The 17,341-nt window shown below is 42.9% G+C and overlaps 1 protein-coding gene across 5 annotated transcripts in view; it reads right to left on the bottom strand.

Annotated features, from left to right (window-relative positions):
• LOC107391826 (oxysterol-binding protein-related protein 7) overlaps positions 1-17,341 on the bottom strand; it is a 40,288-nt gene continuing 22,947 nt past the window's right edge. For 3 of the 5 annotated variants that reach the window (XM_015969277.3, XM_015969279.3, XM_054741911.2), the window contains 11 exons: positions 16,421-16,601; positions 16,241-16,315; positions 15,917-16,131; positions 15,692-15,829; positions 15,553-15,616; positions 15,401-15,479; positions 7,954-8,098; positions 7,715-7,865; positions 6,854-6,980; positions 6,642-6,764; positions 1-981 (listed from right to left, as the gene is read on the bottom strand). In XM_015969277.3, coding sequence (XP_015824763.3) covers positions 864-981; positions 6,642-6,764; positions 6,854-6,980; positions 7,715-7,865; positions 7,954-8,098; positions 15,401-15,479; positions 15,553-15,616; positions 15,692-15,829; positions 15,917-16,131; positions 16,241-16,315; positions 16,421-16,601 — 1,416 coding nt within the window. In that variant the 3' untranslated portion in view covers positions 1-863. The remainder of the gene's footprint in view (positions 982-6,641; positions 6,765-6,853; positions 6,981-7,714; positions 7,866-7,953; positions 8,099-15,400; positions 15,480-15,552; positions 15,617-15,691; positions 15,830-15,916; positions 16,132-16,240; positions 16,316-16,420; positions 16,602-17,341) is intronic. The other 2 variants (XM_015969278.3, XM_015969280.3) reach the window with 1 other exon arrangement.

Here is a 17,341-nt window from a genome sequence, read left to right as displayed (position 1 = left end):
TGATGTTGACCCATTTGTGTGTAATTGGACAAATCGTCATATACAGAACTGTTGCACAACTCAAGTAGCATTCAGGTGAGCCCAAATAGTTACAAAATACCCACTCTATAAAACCCAAGTTTTCTCATTTGTGTTAAATTTTAAAGAGCTTCATTGGTGCTTATAGAAAAAACAAAGAATCCTGACCATTATTTTCCTCAGTGAAAACTGCATACTGGTAAAAAAAAAAAAAAAAAAAAATACTAGCCTTTCAGCTCCTCCAAGCAAGGGGAAGGTTTTTATAACAGAAAAATTAAGTAGCCATGTGCAAAACCAAACTCAAGAAAACCTACTGCAACAGGGTTTGATCCGAGATTAAGACAGCAGCAGTTTCACCTGTAATGTAACCCCACCCCCATCCCCCAGACATGGAAAATATACAAAACATCCTACAAATATGTAATTATACAATGGGACCAGAGTATCAGATCGATATCACTAGTCATCTAAATAGTTGTCAGTGTAATTCAGATTAATAATACATTTAACGTTGAATATTTTAAGTTTTCATTACAAGAAAAATGCCAAAAAGTACAAAATAAAAATAGGAAGGGCAGCAGATCTGTTGAATCATTTCTTTGATTGTGGCACCTCACCTCTAAAATACAAGTTCACATGAGGTTCATTCATGCTCCAAACACCCTATGCTTCATCAACAAGGACATGGATGGCACGCACACTGGAATTGCTCTGTGGATGTATGTATATATATATATATATATATATATATATATATATATATATATATATATATATACTAGATCAATATTGTGATTCAAATGCAACGAGTACAGCACAAGATCACACTAAACATCTAGCTGATTTTATTCACTCAGCCACAGGTCCAGATTCTCCGTCTTAGAAAAGCCTGGATCTTTGCGGATCTTCCAGTAGGTTCCATTATATAGCCACACCTCTCGACCAGCCTCATCTTGTGCTTTTCTGTAAACATGAAAATTAAAATAATAATCAATAACTAGATGTGAACTAAATATATTTTCCAGTGTGAAAAGATATGGAACCAAATCAAGGAACATGGTCAGTAAATTTAAGTGGATATTTTCTCTTTTCTTGGACCATGATTGTCTAATTGAAGCTGCCCCACCATCTTCACGGCTTCTGCCCATTTCCTTGCCAGACACGGCTCAGCTGGTGGTGGTGGGGACCTGTGCTGTTGAAAAGGGGGCATTACAAGTGAGATCGTTTGGGGTTCCAACATCTATAGATGTCCTAAGTCGATATTGGAGGTCCAAATCTTTAGTTTGGTTGCAACACCACCAGAATTTTTTTTAACAAAGTAACATCAAAAAAGTAATATTTTAGCCTGCCTAATTTTACATTTAGAATAGGTCCCCTAGAAGCTTTTTTATTGTTTGCTATATGCAATTTCAACTAGGGATGTCCCGATCAGGTTTTTTTGCCCCCAAATCAGAGTCATTTGATTTAGAGAATCTGCCAATACCGGGTCCCGATCCGATACTTTCGATACATAAAAAAATAAAGGAAGAAACAGTTCCAGAAAGTTCCTTATTTTTTATTTAATTACCTTTTTATTTTAATTTTTAACAACAGATCACTTCTGTGAGGTAGCGTGAACAATAAAGTAATAAATAACATAAATTCTTCACTTTTGGACTTTATTGCAAATATAAAAAGTCTAATATAAAAACAGACAGCCCTTCAACTTAAAATACCTGGCAGGGGTCTATTTAGCCTCGGCCCCCAAAATGCTTAGATACGTCCCTGGGCATGGGACGGAGTTTTGAAGATGATCTGAATTGTATCAACTATATAAATACTGCATGCTGATAAATTATTGCTTTAAACAGGTACAAACGTGTAGTGGGATGAATCTACCTACATTTTATTTATTTAAGAACTTTGTTTTGTTTTCTTGGTTTTTATTTTCCTATCATCCTGTCCTGTCCGTCTCTGATCTTCCTGCATCTCCCAGTCCTCCCGAAAAACTCCTGCCTGCTTCCTTCTTTTTCACCTCACAAGTAACTTTTTAACTAGCAGATCAAATTGATCTATTGACTGCAAAATAAGCGGACTGTGCGCCGCGCTGCAGCGCTCAGCGCGGCAGCGCGAGCGCGTCCACACGTCATGCTCAAATACAGACAGAACTTACCAGAGAGAAAATGAACGGACACGAATGACTGTGTGTTAATTATATAGTTTTGGTGACGCCACTTAGAAACATAGAAAATGTTACTGTGGCCGCATGCAGAACGCAGCTGGAGTTCATGAATAATCAGCGGTCTGCCTGCCGCTCTGCTCAAAAGAATCCCCGCTACGCTGAGTCCATATAAATAATATAATATCACGGGATCTCTTTTGTGCTCCTTCTGGGTGTGTAAGTTAAGGGTATCAATGGAGCCTGACAACCTTTAAGGAGAACCAAGTTGCTCTCCTGTAATTTGAACCCAGTATCCGACTCCGGATCGGGGCTTGGATCGGGAAGTAAAGCCCGAGTCCCGATCAGTCTGAAACCACGTGATTGGGGCCGATTTCCGATCATGTTGTCAGATCGGGACATCCCCAATTTCAATATTTAACTTTTTCAAGCAAACACAAACATTCATTAGTGTTTTACACACACTTTTCATATTCATTAAGTACTGACACCTAACATGTGCTTTAAACTTTATGAAGTAATTTCATTTCTTCAAGTCATCATTTAACTAATTTCATAATTTCACACCAAGAACAGAAACACACTTTGAATTCATATTAGTTCTTGCTTTGTGACAAATGACCCGCATGGCTCCTTTCATGTCTCTCCGACCACCACCAGCAGGCAGGGAGGGTTAAATGTCTTGCCCAAGGACACAACAGAAGAATTATCTGCCAGGATTGAACCTGCTATCTTCTGATTTTTCTTCACACTTCCTCTGTCCTCTGGCTCAAGTTATGATAGTGTTCAAGTGTATTGGTGTGTGCTTGCATGTAATTCATGTCCTAGTCTTCTAGTTTTGTTTACAAACAGATTTGGTTGGGTTTGATGACACACAGTGTGCATAAATCACGCATGCGGGAACCCCCCCACTGGCTCATTCTTCTTGCGGATCGAAGGTGGTAGGTGTAATTTCAGCCGGCCAATCAGTCCGTAGTGTGGCCTCGGTCCCAGTCTGACCGCTGAGGAGAAGGTCTGAGAAAAAGAGTCGCCTTGGCACCGAAAACGCAAACATGACCTGTGTGTGAAACCAAATTCCGGGGCCGTTTGGTACCTTTTGCGGCCGTGCTGACGCTAATGAATAAGCGCCATAAATGCATGGTGCATCTCCTGCCACTCTAAAGCACTGTGCTGAAGAGCTGACCCAAGGGTTTACGGGCATTTTCAACTCATCTCAAGTACCTTACCCCAAGAAGCCAAGGGTAACTGGACCCAACGGCCTGCGGCACTGACATCTGTGGTCATGAAGTCATTTGAGCACCTGGTTCTGCCCCACTTGAAGACACCAGCTTAGTGGCCTAGTGGTAGAGTGGCCACCCTGAGACTGGGAGATCAGGGCTCAATTCCTGGTTGCGTCATACCAAATACCATGCCTCCTTGCTTGACACTCAACATTAAAGGGTTGGATTGGGGGGTTAAACCACCAAATGGATCCGGAGCGAGGCTATGTGTGCAGCTCACCACTCTCCCAGGGGATGGGTCACATGCAGAGAACAAAATTCACACACACATCAGTGTGTGTGACAACTACTGGGACTATAACTTAGACTTTCACAGGCCCTCTCCTGGACCCCCTGTAGTTCGTCTACAGAGCCAACATGTCTGTAGTTGAGGCCATCAACATGGCTCTTTACTTCATCCTGCAGCATCTGGGCTCCCTGGGAACCTACACCAGCATCCTGTTTGCAGACTTCAGCTCTGCCTTAATCACAATGCTTCCAGACTTCCTACAAAATAAACTGTCCCAGATGAACGTTCCTGACCCCATCTGCAGGTGAATCATGGACTTTCTGACAAACAGGAAGCAGCAAATGAGGCTGGAGAAGAATGTTTCTGGCCTGTGGACCATCAGCACCAATTCCCCTCAGGGTTGTGTTCTCTCCTCTCTGCTCTCCTCCCTTTACTCCAGCAGCTGCACCTCCAACCATGAGTCTGTCAAGCTTATCAAGTTTGCATACAACACCACCGTCAAACTCATCTTGGATGGGAATGTCTGCCTACAGGAGGGAGGTCGAATGGCTGGTGTCCTGGTGCAGCCACAACAACCTGGTGCTAAAAGCAGAGAATACAGCCGAGGTTTTTGTGGACTTTAGGAAGCACATAGCTCCACTCCCCCATATCCCGGTTTGACACTTTAACTATGGTGGACTCATGTTGCTTCTTGGGCACCACCATCACCTCCATCAGAAATAAGTTCCAGCGGCGGATGTACTTCCTGCTGCAGCTGAAGAAATTCAACCTGCCAGTACAGTCGATGAGGCAGTTCTACACCGCAGTCATCGAGTCCATGCTCACCTCTTCAATCACCGTGTGGTACACTGGAGCTACCATCAGGGATACGAAGAGACTGCAGCGTGTCATGCGCTCTGCTGAGAAGGTCATTGGCTGCAAAATCTCCTCCCTACAGGCTCCGTCAGTGGCGGATTTAACTATCTGGCGTCCCAAGGCGAACACAGACATGGGCCCCCTTACACTAAATTTTCGACAATCTATAACTGGATTTGCGAAACTCTCCCCTCTTCTGACACGAGTTATTTTCACTTTTTATTAGTCCTCCTCTTTTTTCCTGTTTTTCTCTCCCTTTGAGCGCTTTCAATAAATGCTCTGCTGTCTTCTTCCTGTCAGTGCTCCTGTGTTTTTGCCTTTATTTTAATTGTTTTTATTTTCCATTTTGGTCTATGTTTTCCTCCCTTTAAACATTTTCTATAGTCTTTCCTTTCTGCTTTATTATTATTATTATTATTATTATTTTTATTTTGAAGAGATCTTTTCTATAACGCCTCTCAAGATAAATATCACGAGGCGCTTCACAAAAACAAAAAATGTGAAAATATAAAAAAGATGAGCTTTTAATGACCGAAAGAACGAGAACGCAGATACAAGCGGCCAAAATGAGTTTCCTCCGTAGGGTGGCCGGGCTCATTCTTAGAGATAGGGTGAGGAGCTCGGACATTCGGGAGGGACTCAGAGTAGAACCGCTGCTCCTCCGGATCGAAAGGAGTCAGTTGAGGTGGTTTGGGCATCTGGTCAGGATGCCTCCTGGACGCCTCCCTGGGGAGGTGTTTCGGGCATGTCCTGCCGGCAGGAGGTCCCCGGGTTGACCCAGGACACGTTGGAGAGGTTACATCTCCAATCTGGTCCGGGAACGCCTTGGGGTCCTGCCGGAGGAGCTGGTGGAGGTGGCTGGGGAGAGGACGGTCTGGAGCTCCCTAGTTGGGATGCTGCCCCCCGCGACCCTGACCCAGATAAGCGGACGAAGACGACTTTGGAAAATGATTAAAACTATATTTAAAATGAGCAAAAAATAGACAATTGTGATTAAAAATGTAAAGAAAGAAAGTGAGTGAATAGGAAAGAGGGAAATCAGTGGATCCTGAGGAAGGTGGAATAGGTAGGGAGAGCAGAACAAGGAGAGGGTGATGAAGGCGTGAGGGTGATGTTTACATAGAAAAACGACGTCACTTTCAGAAGTGAAAATAAAAGCTTTTATGAAGCATGCTGCTTCTTTCTCTTATTGGAGCCACTAGGATAACTCCATTTCATGCTTCATGTTTTGACTATCGCTTTGAGTTTATTACGAACGCTCGCGCCTCTCTTATTATTATTATTATTATTATTATTATTATTGTTATTATTATTATTATTATTATTATTTGTGGTCTAATGGCACTTGGCAAACAACTATTTGGTGCATTACCAACACCAACTGGATTGGGGTGGAATGACCACCATTCGCTTCCTGTTTGTGCATCAGCATCTTAAAGGAATAGTCCATTGTGGCATTAACAGAGGGGTGCTAGGGCTAGGGGCCCCCCAACATAAGGGGGCCCCAGGCAGCCGCCGACCTATGCCTAATATTAAAACCGCCACTGGGCTCTGTACACCAACAGGACATTGAGGCGTGCAGGTCAGATCACAGTTGACCCTTGTCACCCTGGATGGGATGACTCTTTGACTCGCTCCCATCTGGCAGGAGGTTCCCATCCATTTGGACCATAACCTCTCACCACAACAACAGTTTCTTCTCCTCTGCAGTTAGATTCATGAATGTCAGTCGTAGAACTGCCCAATCCAAATGCTTTGATTCAGTCACATGACACTGTTGTGTTTGCACCTGAACTGATCCGCTCCGACCAGTACCTACACTGACTTGTATTTAGTAGCCTCTTCTCTAGTTATTACCTCTCTATGAAATCATCATTTCATTGTATTTATTTTTTAATTCCAACTTTGGTTAATCATTTATTTTTCTTGCACCAAGTACTGCAACAGTTCCTAACGTTGTGATTCTCGCTCATATGGCAATAAAACCCTTCTGATTCTGATTCTGATTGACACTTGCATTTAGTCAGAAATCACCCTCTCTCCTATAGCAGGTGAAGTTCATAATGATCATTAGCTGTCAAGTCAACTGCTGTTTCGTTACCTGAAAAATCTTGGGATGTGCTCCTCTCCTCTTCTGGCTATCTCCTTTCTCCTCTCCCTCTGTTTCTCCTCTATTTCATCCTTCTTTTTGTCTGCCTCCATCACTTTCCCTTCCTCTAGGAGCCTAATGGATGGAGTAAGGGATCGTAATGAACACTCTGCAGCGAACACAGGAAGGTGTTGCAGCTCTCTGGCTAAATCATTTGTTAATACCTCTGGTCTGGTCTGAAACGCGTGTCTGTGGGTGGAAGGACATCTTTCAGCTCTGCAGTCAGTTCATTCAGTTCTCTGGCATACTGTGAGAAACCGTAGAACTCAAAGTGGTCATCAGGCTGAGGATCTGAACACAGATGAAAGATAACAACAATGATAATTGTCTCATCATTATTACGGAGTATAAATTAAACTCTAAAACTTGTAGAATAAGTTTCAGTCTAGTAGGTTTTTTTCCAGTTGAGATCAGTTCATGGTTCATTAAATAGATATTCCACCCTAGTGACCATGTCCTCCAGGCATAATGGGTTAGCATAAACAATGTAAATGAATGGTAACAGCTAGTATTTCAGTCATTCAAATTTAAAGCCACAAATGCGTGGCTAATAGGCTCAAACTTGGTACCGGTTTGGAAGGAACTGAAAAGTGAGTTGATCTAAAAATGGCAGAGTTTATGACGGATGAAGTAGGTGTGTTTTGGGGCGGATGCATCAGGTCGTTGCACCTTGCAGTGGTGGCTAACAGTGTTGCTTTGTCATGAAGTCTCGAGGCTAAATTGGCTCGTGTAACTCCTTTGTGTTACTCATTGTCATTTGCAGTCGATATGATTATTGAGGTCACTAATGCTAAGATAATGCTAACACCATACTCAGATTATGAGAATGACGGGGCTGGTTACAACTTATCTAACACTTATCTAACTCTGGGGAATATGGTCACAGACCAAGTTTAACTTAGGGGTGGGTTATCCCTTCAAGAGAAAGGAACTAAAATGACCTGCTAGCAAAATAAACTGTCAGCTGGTTACATTTTAATGTGCTCTAACTACAGACTCAAAGAGCTCAAGGCCAAGTTCCTTACTTGGCTTCCAGAGACACTTCGGTGTTGGCAGCGTGTCACAGAAGATGCCTTCATGCCAGAAGCCTCCAAAACGATGAACCACCTCTCCAGCCCGGTTCAGAACAGCCCCCTGGACCTCATTCTTTCCACTTTCAGAGCTCCAGTAACGAGACTGAATGAAACAGGCCACATGGTAGTGATAGCTAGAAGAGATGGTGGCAAAATCAAACAGAAAATTGTGCTCATGAGCACGTCTTTACCTTGACAAAGGTCATCTTGCAGGTGCACATGTCACTCTTGGTATTTTTGATGACCACCTCCCCATAATGCTCCAGCCAGCGCTGTTGACTCAACACACTGTGGATGCATGTCACTGCCTTGTTCCATTCGTAGTGATCACCATAACTGCAGACATTTAAAGTAAGATCAGTGATGTGTTGCTCAAAATGCTTAGTTTTTGTTTCTCTATTTTAGAGGAACTTTATTGATGTGTGCTATAAAATAATTTTGTTACAGGTAGAGATGGTCGGTATTCGATAAACCAACATATGCAGAGCCCCCGCCTCATGAAAATAGATAAACTTTAACATGTTACGTCACCAACATCACATATCTGCTACCATACAGGCTGACATTTTAAACATGTTCTGTGCTAAACGACAAATACTTCAATCTAAGTCAGTAACAGGAAAAGCGCCATGTTAATTTGGTCTCCAACAGCAGCTGAATCTCATTCCCCCCCAAGCGTGAAGCTAAGGTGTGTGTTTTATACAGATAGATGTACTTTTTTATCCCAGGCTGGGAAATTGCAGTGAAGAAGAAGAAAATATCATTTCTGTAGCGCCTATAAAGATAAAAATCACTAGGCGCTTCACAAAAACAAAAAAATGTAAAAATATAAAAAAGCATTTAGAAAATGTTTAAAAATATATTTAAAATGAGCAAAAATAGGCAATTGGGATTTAAAAGAAAAAATGTTAAGAGAGAGTGAACAGGAAAGAGGGAAATCAGTGGATCCTGAGGAAGGTGGAATAGGTGGGGAGAGCAGAATAAAGAGTGGTGAAGAAGGTCATACAAAAGCCAGCTTGAACAGGTGAGTCTTCAGCTGCTTCTTAAAGGAGACCACTGAGTCCACTGATTTCAGGCTCATGGGGAGAGGGTTCCAGAGTCTGGGGGCCACAGCAGCAAATGATCTGTCACCTTTGGTCTTTAGCCTGGTGCTGCACAACCAGTAGGCTTTAATCACTGGACCTCAGGGACCTGCTGGGGTGTAGGGACTAAGAAGATCACCAATGTAAGATGGTGCTTGTCCATGTAAGGCCCTATAGACCAGAACCAGGATCTTGAAATGAACCCTGAATTTGTCTGGCAGCCAGTGAAGCTGGAGGAGAAGCGGGGTGATGTGGGTGTGTTTGGAGGACTTGGTCAGAAGCCGAGCACAGGCATTCTGAACCGCCTGTAGACGGTTCAGGGAGGTTCTGCTCAGACACGTGAAAAGAGAGTTACAGTAGTCTAAGCGTGAGGAGATGAAGGTGTGGAGAACTGTCTCAAGTTCAGAGCGGGACAGAATGGGACTCAGCTTAGCAATGTTCCTGAGATGGAAGAAGGAAGAGCCAACAAGAGAACTGACACGAGAGTCCAGGGTGAGAGCTGGGTCAAAGGTCATGCCAAGATTCCTGACAGAAGGTTTGGTGTGAGAAGCAAGCTGACCAAGAGAGTCTCTGACTTTGGGAACCAGCTTGTCTGGGGCACAGATGAGGATCTCAGTCTTATCTTCATTCAGCTGAAGAAAGCTCCCACCATCCAGGTTTTGATAGAGTCTAAGCAGGTGTGTAACAGCTGCAGTTTAGACATCTCATGGGGCTTGAAGAAGATGTACAGTTGGATGTCATCTGCATAAAGATGGTAGGAGAGTCCTTCGAAGGAGCTCAGGATGTGCTGAAGAGGAAGCAGATAGAGGAGGAAGAGTAGAGGCCCCAGCACAGAACCTTGTGGGACACCATGGGTGAGACAGGTGGTGGAGGACCTAAACTTGGGGACGGCCACAGAAAAGGAGCGCTCAGAGAGATAAGAGGAGAACCACTCCAGAGCAGATCCTGATAGGCCTACCCAGTCTCTCAGCCTCTCCAGTAGCAGGTGATGGTCAACAGTGTCAAAGGCTGCAGTCAGGTCCAGCAGGACCAGAACAGAACAGTCCCCTGCATCACTGTGAGTCAGAGGGTCAGAGACCCTAAGAAGAGCTGTTTCAGTAGAATGAGCTCTACGAAAACCTGACTGGAAGCTATCATAGATGTTATGTTCATCAAGAGCAGCTGTGAGTTGTTTAGCCACAACCTTTTCCAAGATCTTGGAGATGAACGGAAGTTTAGAGATGGGTCTGAAGCTGCTATGGAGAGAGGGGTCGAGACTCGATTTTTAAGAAGCGGGTGGATTAAAGCGTTCTTAAAGTAAGCAGGGACCTGACCAGAAACCAGAGAAGCATTAATTATAGAGAGCACGCTGGGACTGATGGACTGAAAAGCACTTTTAAACAAAGATGAGGGTAAGATGTCGAGGGGGCATGCAGAGGTCTTCATAGAGTTAACTAGTTTGGTTAACTCAGGCAAAGAAACAGGAGCAAAGCTATCCAGGATGATGGGCCTGGTTGGAGTCGGGAGAGGCAGCGATAAGGCTGAAGGAGAGATGCTAGATCTAACCTTATTGACTTTGTCCACAAAGAAAGACAGAAAGTTCTCACAGTCTGTAACAGAGTGGATGGAGGCTGTAGGAGTGGCAGGAGAGACGATGCTGCTGATGGTGTTAAACAGCACCTTGTGGTTCCCTTTGCTCTGGGACACCAGGTTGGAGAAATAGGAAACCTTATCGTCTCCGACTGCAGAGTTAAAGGATGTCAGAAGATCCTTTAGGTGCAGCAGATGGACGTGGAGATGGGTTTTCTTCCACAAGTGCTCATTTTTTCTGCATTGGCGCTTCAGGCTGCGAAGGCTGTCATTAAACCAGGGAGTAGGGTTCACTGCATGAACTGATCTGGTTCTGACAGGACAGATGTTGTCCAGAATGGAGAGGCAGTGCTCATTAAACTGAGAAGTTAAGGAATCTGGGTCGTTATCAGAAGAACAGGGTGGATCAAAGGCAGCAGAAAAATTGCTAGCTGTGCTTTCATTAAGAAAACTCAGTGTAGCAGCAGCATCACTCACATCAAGACGGTTAAAAACAAAAGCAATATAAAATGGCCAAAATGTATAAACTATGCAAAGCATTTCAACTGTATATTATGACCCAGAGTTTAGGTGTTGCTATGGTACAATGTGATGGCATATTGTAGGAAAGACTTCCTGTCTCCCTTCGACAGCGGAGCTGTAACAGCCTGCGTGAGAAGGTGTCTGTCTACTGTGTGATGGAGGGGGTACTGGTCATTGTCCATGATAGATCAAAGTTCATTCAGCATCCTCATCTCCACCACAGTCTCCAAGGTGTCCAGTCTGAAACCAAGTAGAGCCAGCCTTCTTAATGATCATATTAGGAATGTTAGTGTCGCTGGCTCTGATGCTACTGCCCCAACACACAAAGGCAAAGAAGATGGTGCCTGGCAACAACAGACTGGTAAAAGATCTCCAACATCTTTCTGCACACGTTGAAGGATCTCAGCTTCCTCGGAATATAGAGTCGGCTCATTCCCTTCTTGTATACAACCTCTGTTTTCGAATTCCAATCAATTCCATTGCTGATCACAACACCCAAATACCTGAAGTCCTCCCCCTGATCTGTAGTGGCTGTGAAGGTGTCTTCTTCTTCCTGAAGTCAATCAACATCTCTCTGGTTTTACTGATATTCAGCCTCAGGTGATTCTGCTCAGACCTCTCCACAAAGTTATCCACTAGTGCTCTGTACTCATCCTTTTCTCCCTCACTTATACACCCCACAACAGCCAAGTCATCAGAAAACTTCTGCAGGTGACGTGACTCAGAGTGGTTCTGAAAGTCAGTGGTGTAAAAGATGGAGGAGAGGCAAAAGCACAGTTTCCTGTGGAGATCCTGCATCACTGACCACCACAGCAGACAGGTTGTCTCCCAGGTGGACAAAAGGTGGCCTGCCAGTCGGGCAGTCTGCAGTCCGAGGTCCATGTGTCACCAACACCCATCCCCCGCAGCTTCTCATCCAGCAGCAAAGGCTGAATAGTGTTGAAAGCACTGGAGAAATCAAAGAATGTGATCCTCACAGTGCCTCACCACCATCCAGATGCAAAAGGGCTCACTACCGTGGGTAAATGATGGCCTCATCAACTCCTGAGGAAATTGCAGGGGATCCTGAGACATCCTCACCCGTGGCCTCAGCTGAGCTAAGACAAGTCTCTCCAGGACCTTCATGGTTAGTCATGTATTGTCTAGATGTCTTTCTGTATTTTGCAGTTATGATGATAAAACATTTAGAAATATCTTCAGGTAAGAAAAACGAGCCTTGGGTGAATATTCTTGATTTGGTTTTAGTCATTTGTTAGCTGGATAGCTACAAGTAGCTACGTGCTGATAAGACCGCATACGTTCAATGCACAGGGTACATTTCTGCTTCACAAGTTGTGCCAAATAAACTAAAATATCTCAAAATTGTCCTCACATCTGTTGTATTTTGACATTTTGAGAAATAGCTGAAGTTTGATGTGTGTAAAAGTTGTGTCGTTAAAAGCCTGAAAACAGATATCTTCTGATATTACGTTTTAATGCGGATATCAGCCGTTATTAATGGTAGACCAATATTATCAGACATCCTTATTTACAGGCTAACCATCATCAGACAAGAGGGCCTGAGAGAAGGGCTAACAGGCTGATTGGAGGACCAAATCTTACACATTTTACTTATGCCTTTTGTCAGAATGAGCAATAAATAAATAATAAACAATAAATTAAGCAATATAAAATTGACAAAAACTATCAGTGAAAATTTTAGCAGCTTTAAAATTTTTTTTTTAAAAATATTCATTAAATAGACGTCCATTGCTCAGAACGAATGAAAATGTCCTGGCATGACACTGGAAAAAGCAGACTCTGCTGCTGCTGCTGGTGGTGGTGGTGCTGCTGGTGGTGGTGGTGCTGCTGCTGCTGGTGGTGGTGGTGCTGCTGGTGGTGGTGGTGGTGGTGCTGCTGCTGGTGGTGGTGGTGGTGTGCATTGATCTTGCTCTAGTCTGGGATTTTAAAGTTTTGATATCCTGCTGCTCAAGCAGCTGGAACTGGTTCAGGACATAACCCAGATCAGTGGTTTTCTTTAAGTAAAAAATTCCAAATTTTTTAAATGTCCTACCCGTTAGCTGCAGTAAGAGTGTAGTGACATGAATGACCTCATATTTGTGACCCAAAGGCTACACTTTCCCAGCTGGGTCGAGCTGTTTTTGTTCCACAGTTTATCCATCAGGAGCCGGGATGTCTGCTAATCACCATCTTTATCTAGCTGCTGTTCCATCCCAAGATGAAGGACACTTCAAGATTTTAAAACAATAATTTTAAATAAACTGCTTTTACTGTTTATTACAATCATCATAAATAATCATCTTGGTTCAGTATAAATGTATTTAATTACTGAAATGACTTATTATTCTTTGAGTTAATAATTATTATTATTTATGATAATCAGTAATGTGTGATCAGTAACCAGAAGGTCATTGGTACGTGTACACCTCATGCAGGACCGGATCCAGGGTAAAGTTAAACCACCTCACATGTCTTTGCTCCATAACAACGAGCTTACTGACGCTAAGAGGGCGTGTTCTGAAGTTCTGTTAAAACCAAATCTCCGCAGCTCAAGTTCAGTTCTTGAACCCACCAGAGGACGAGGGTCGGCCGCCCAAGCCTCTACTAAGCTGTTCTGTCATGCCGATAGAATTGCTCCGAATAGACGCACCTGTAACCAGCTGACGCAAAAACTCCTTCAGAGTTATTGATTTTGAGACTCAAATAGTTTCATCAGTCGTTGTGACCCACGGAGACATCTCAGGACCGATTGAGTTGCACCGAGGTCCCTCTACCAACCTCGTGCCCGGAGGACATCATCTCCACCTGACATGTCACATCCACAGAGGGTCTCCTGAACTGGGTGAGGTAGACTTCCTGACAGATGGCGTCTGATGCTGTTCTCTCTAAGAAACATCAGTTAGCTGCAAACCAACGTTTTCACCCAGAACGCTTTCTCTCTCTGAAAGAAATCTTCTGAGATTCATTCACGCATCCAAACCTGGCATTTCATTTTAGCTTTTCATTCAGACACAGGTTTGCTTTTCATAACAAGTTTTAATATCAAGCTGTTATAAATGGTCATTTTTCAAATTTTCATCTTAAAAAATTGTTAGTAATAAATTCTTATCTTTTGAAACCTGACTTCTTTGAAATAAAACACAGAATGGTATATTTGGTTATTGAATAAGCAAATATCCCTTTAAGCTTCTGATTCAATAAATAAACTTTTGCTAAAATTTAATTGTCTTGAATTAAAAATTAATCTTTGGATTGAATATAGACCAAGCTCGTTGGCGTATGAACTTCTATCGAGTATATTAATATCCTAGATATTTTTATATGATAGAAGCTTTATTTGCTAACTCGTTTGATCTTCAGAATCTAACAAAGCTGATAGCAAACAGCGTTAATTCTAGTATGTAGTTTAACCACGCTACATTATGTCAAAATGCCCAACTTTTTTTAAATGTCCTACCCGTTAGCTGCAGTAAGAGGCAACAGCTACACAAACATTAGCCATTAGCGTGTCTGGCTGGTAGCTTGCCATCTAGCTGTCTTGTGATTCTATTCCAGCTGCACAATTGCAACCAATGGCGTATGGTTGGCTAAATGTTCCCAGCTCTCTGACAGAAATGTGAGTGACCAGCCACTTCATGGTCATGACTGGTCAGTCCCAGAAGCTGGTTCATCAACATTTCATCACAATGCTCTACTGAGGGCCAGAGGAAGTATGCTTCCCTGTGGTCACCTGATGGTACAACTCCTCTCTCAAGACATATACCTTTTCAAAATTTTGATGAACCTGATGTTTATGGTGCATCCTAAAACTTATTTTACTTTCACATTTCTTTGTTTATAAGAGTCGATGGTAAATGGCCTGTATTTGATATAGCACCTTCTAGAGTCCTGGGACCCCCCCAAGGCACTTTACAACACAATCAGTCACTCACCCATTCACACACACACATTCACACCCTGATGGTGATGAGCTACATTGTAGCCACAGCTGCCCTGGGGCGCACTGACTGAGGCGAGTCTGCTGTAGACAGGCTCCACCGGTCCCTCCGAACACCACCAGCAGGCAAAGGGGGTTTAGTGTCTTACTCAAGGACACAACGACAGCGACAGACTGAGCGGGGCTCGAACCTGCAACCTTCTGATTATGGGGCGAGCACTTAACTCCTGTGCCACCATCACCCACTATAGTCAAATCACATTACCGTTGAAGGTATATAAATGGATTAGCTCCAAAAAAAGAATTTAAAAAAATGGAAACTTTCTTGCATCCAACCTATTTAGTTATACCAATTTAGTTATACCAATTTAGTTATACCAATTTAGTTATACCAATTTAGTTATACCAATTTAGTTATACCAACTGAAATTATTTTATATTGCTGGAAAATCTGATTAGCCACCTTTACTTGCAGATAGAATCATAGATCAGAGTACAGCTAAACATGTGGGTGAAAGTCTGACTCACTTGGGAAGGGTAACATTGACCAGTCCAGTAGAAATGATCTCCACAGACTTCCCCCAAAACTTGTTCTTCCATCTCTGATCTAAAAAGCAGACAAATCATGGATTCTATCCACCAAAACATGGATAATATCAGAACACAGCTAATACTCTTACCTTGCCAGAAAGTGAAATTTTCAGACTCTGCATGGCAGGCAGAGATGGGTGGGTGATGACTGACCTGAAAAATATGAAACAAAACTGGAGTACTTCCTTCAGCAGATCAGAAACCTGTGACTTTTCCACAGATGGTTACCTGTTCACTTATAAAACGAAATCCTCTGTCTTCTCTGTGATTTTCATACGTTTCTCCCAGAACAGGGTTGAAGGGTTTGTAGCGATTTCTCCAGGATGCCCACGCATAACCAGAGATGGAAAAGGCCGCGACATAAACCTGCAAACAACCCCGACATTTCCAACATCATTAACTGCCCCTCATCTCTGATGACTTTAATCTGAGTCAGATAGGAAACAAACTCACCATTCTCTCATACGGATCGTCAGTGTGATTGGCTATGTCCAGCAGCTCGGGATACTCCAGTTCTTCACTGAGTCTCTGAAGCAAGCACAGAGGCTCATTGAGAACTGCTGGCATTGAGACTCTAGATAGGTCTTTGCCAATGTTATTGTACAGGATGGTCATAATTCCAATATGGCTGTTGTCTGCTCCTGGGGCAGGGAGAGTCTTACGGCGACCTGGGTCACAAAAAAAAAAAAAGATCAAACAGACCTAGAACATCATTTTAAAATGTTTTGGTATTACGTTGTTTAAACTGGACTAAATGAACCCGCTGTGTTGCATTACCAGTATCGGTGCGCACTGGGGTGGGCTTTTCAGGTGCACTGTTTAGACTTGCTCTATAGCTGACAGTTGCGGCAGCTACACACACACACACACACGCGCACACACAGTTCTACTTGTAAAATGAAACATCCACAAGTGTTTAGGTTATTTCTGCGAATGCTAGGGTAGACAAATCCTTACTGGGTCCTTCTTCAGGCTCAGAGTTGCTAGTAGTAGTGATGTCACTCAGACCAGACTCATCTGAAGCTTCAGCATCTGATGAGGTCTCACATACAATGACCTCACTGGCATCATAATACTCCGCCATGGATTCTGCCACTGAGGGAGCACGGTGACTGTGGCGGTCCAGAGATGGAGTCTTCTGGAAGGAAGTGAAAGAAAATAACAAGTTCCTCTTTATAGGGATCAATAGATCTTTAATGGATTTAAGAGAAACTAGTTTACATCTTCAATATGACTTTGGTTGTGAATTAGCACAAACTAAAAAAGTTTTAAACTCACAAAATGTATGAATTTCAGTGAAACATTCAGTTACACTCCGTTACTGAGAGAACACGTGCCAGCTAGCAAGCAGCCCATCACTGTTCATGTTATGGCTTTAGTAACTCATTCATGAGTAACTTGATTCCTCATCCTCATTAGGAGAACTACCACATGTGGCATGACTTTAGTTTGCCAGAAGCCATCATTCATCTGAGTGTTGTCCCATTATCAATTAAGAACAAAAATTCTTGCTGAAATCTTGACAAAAGTCCATTAAGGAGGAAGAGGTAGAGTGAATAAGAAGAGGCTTAGTTTAAAACATGCTTAGGGTGAAAAGTAGAAGCAGATAAGAGACAATATAGAGATGTCTTCTCCGACTCATCATGAGAACAGGAGATCACTGAAAACCAAGACAGCCAAAACAACAGGAGTTGCTGTAAATGGGGAGTAGAGATTGTGCACTCCCAACTTTTAGCCATGGGGCTGCTAGAACACCTTTTCCATCCCTTCAAGCTTAGCTAAGCTATTTTTGAGCAGAGTTAATTTCCAGAATACTATAATAGTAATAACAATAAGCTAATATAATAATTATAAATAAATAAATATCTAATATAATAT

Source organism: Nothobranchius furzeri, chromosome 18 (assembly GCF_043380555.1).
Source record: "Nothobranchius furzeri strain GRZ-AD chromosome 18, NfurGRZ-RIMD1, whole genome shotgun sequence".
NCBI classification, from domain to species: Eukaryota; Metazoa; Chordata; class Actinopteri; order Cyprinodontiformes; family Nothobranchiidae; genus Nothobranchius; species Nothobranchius furzeri.
Note: the sequence above shows the minus strand (reverse complement) of the source record. Positions and strands in the feature narration are given on the sequence as shown.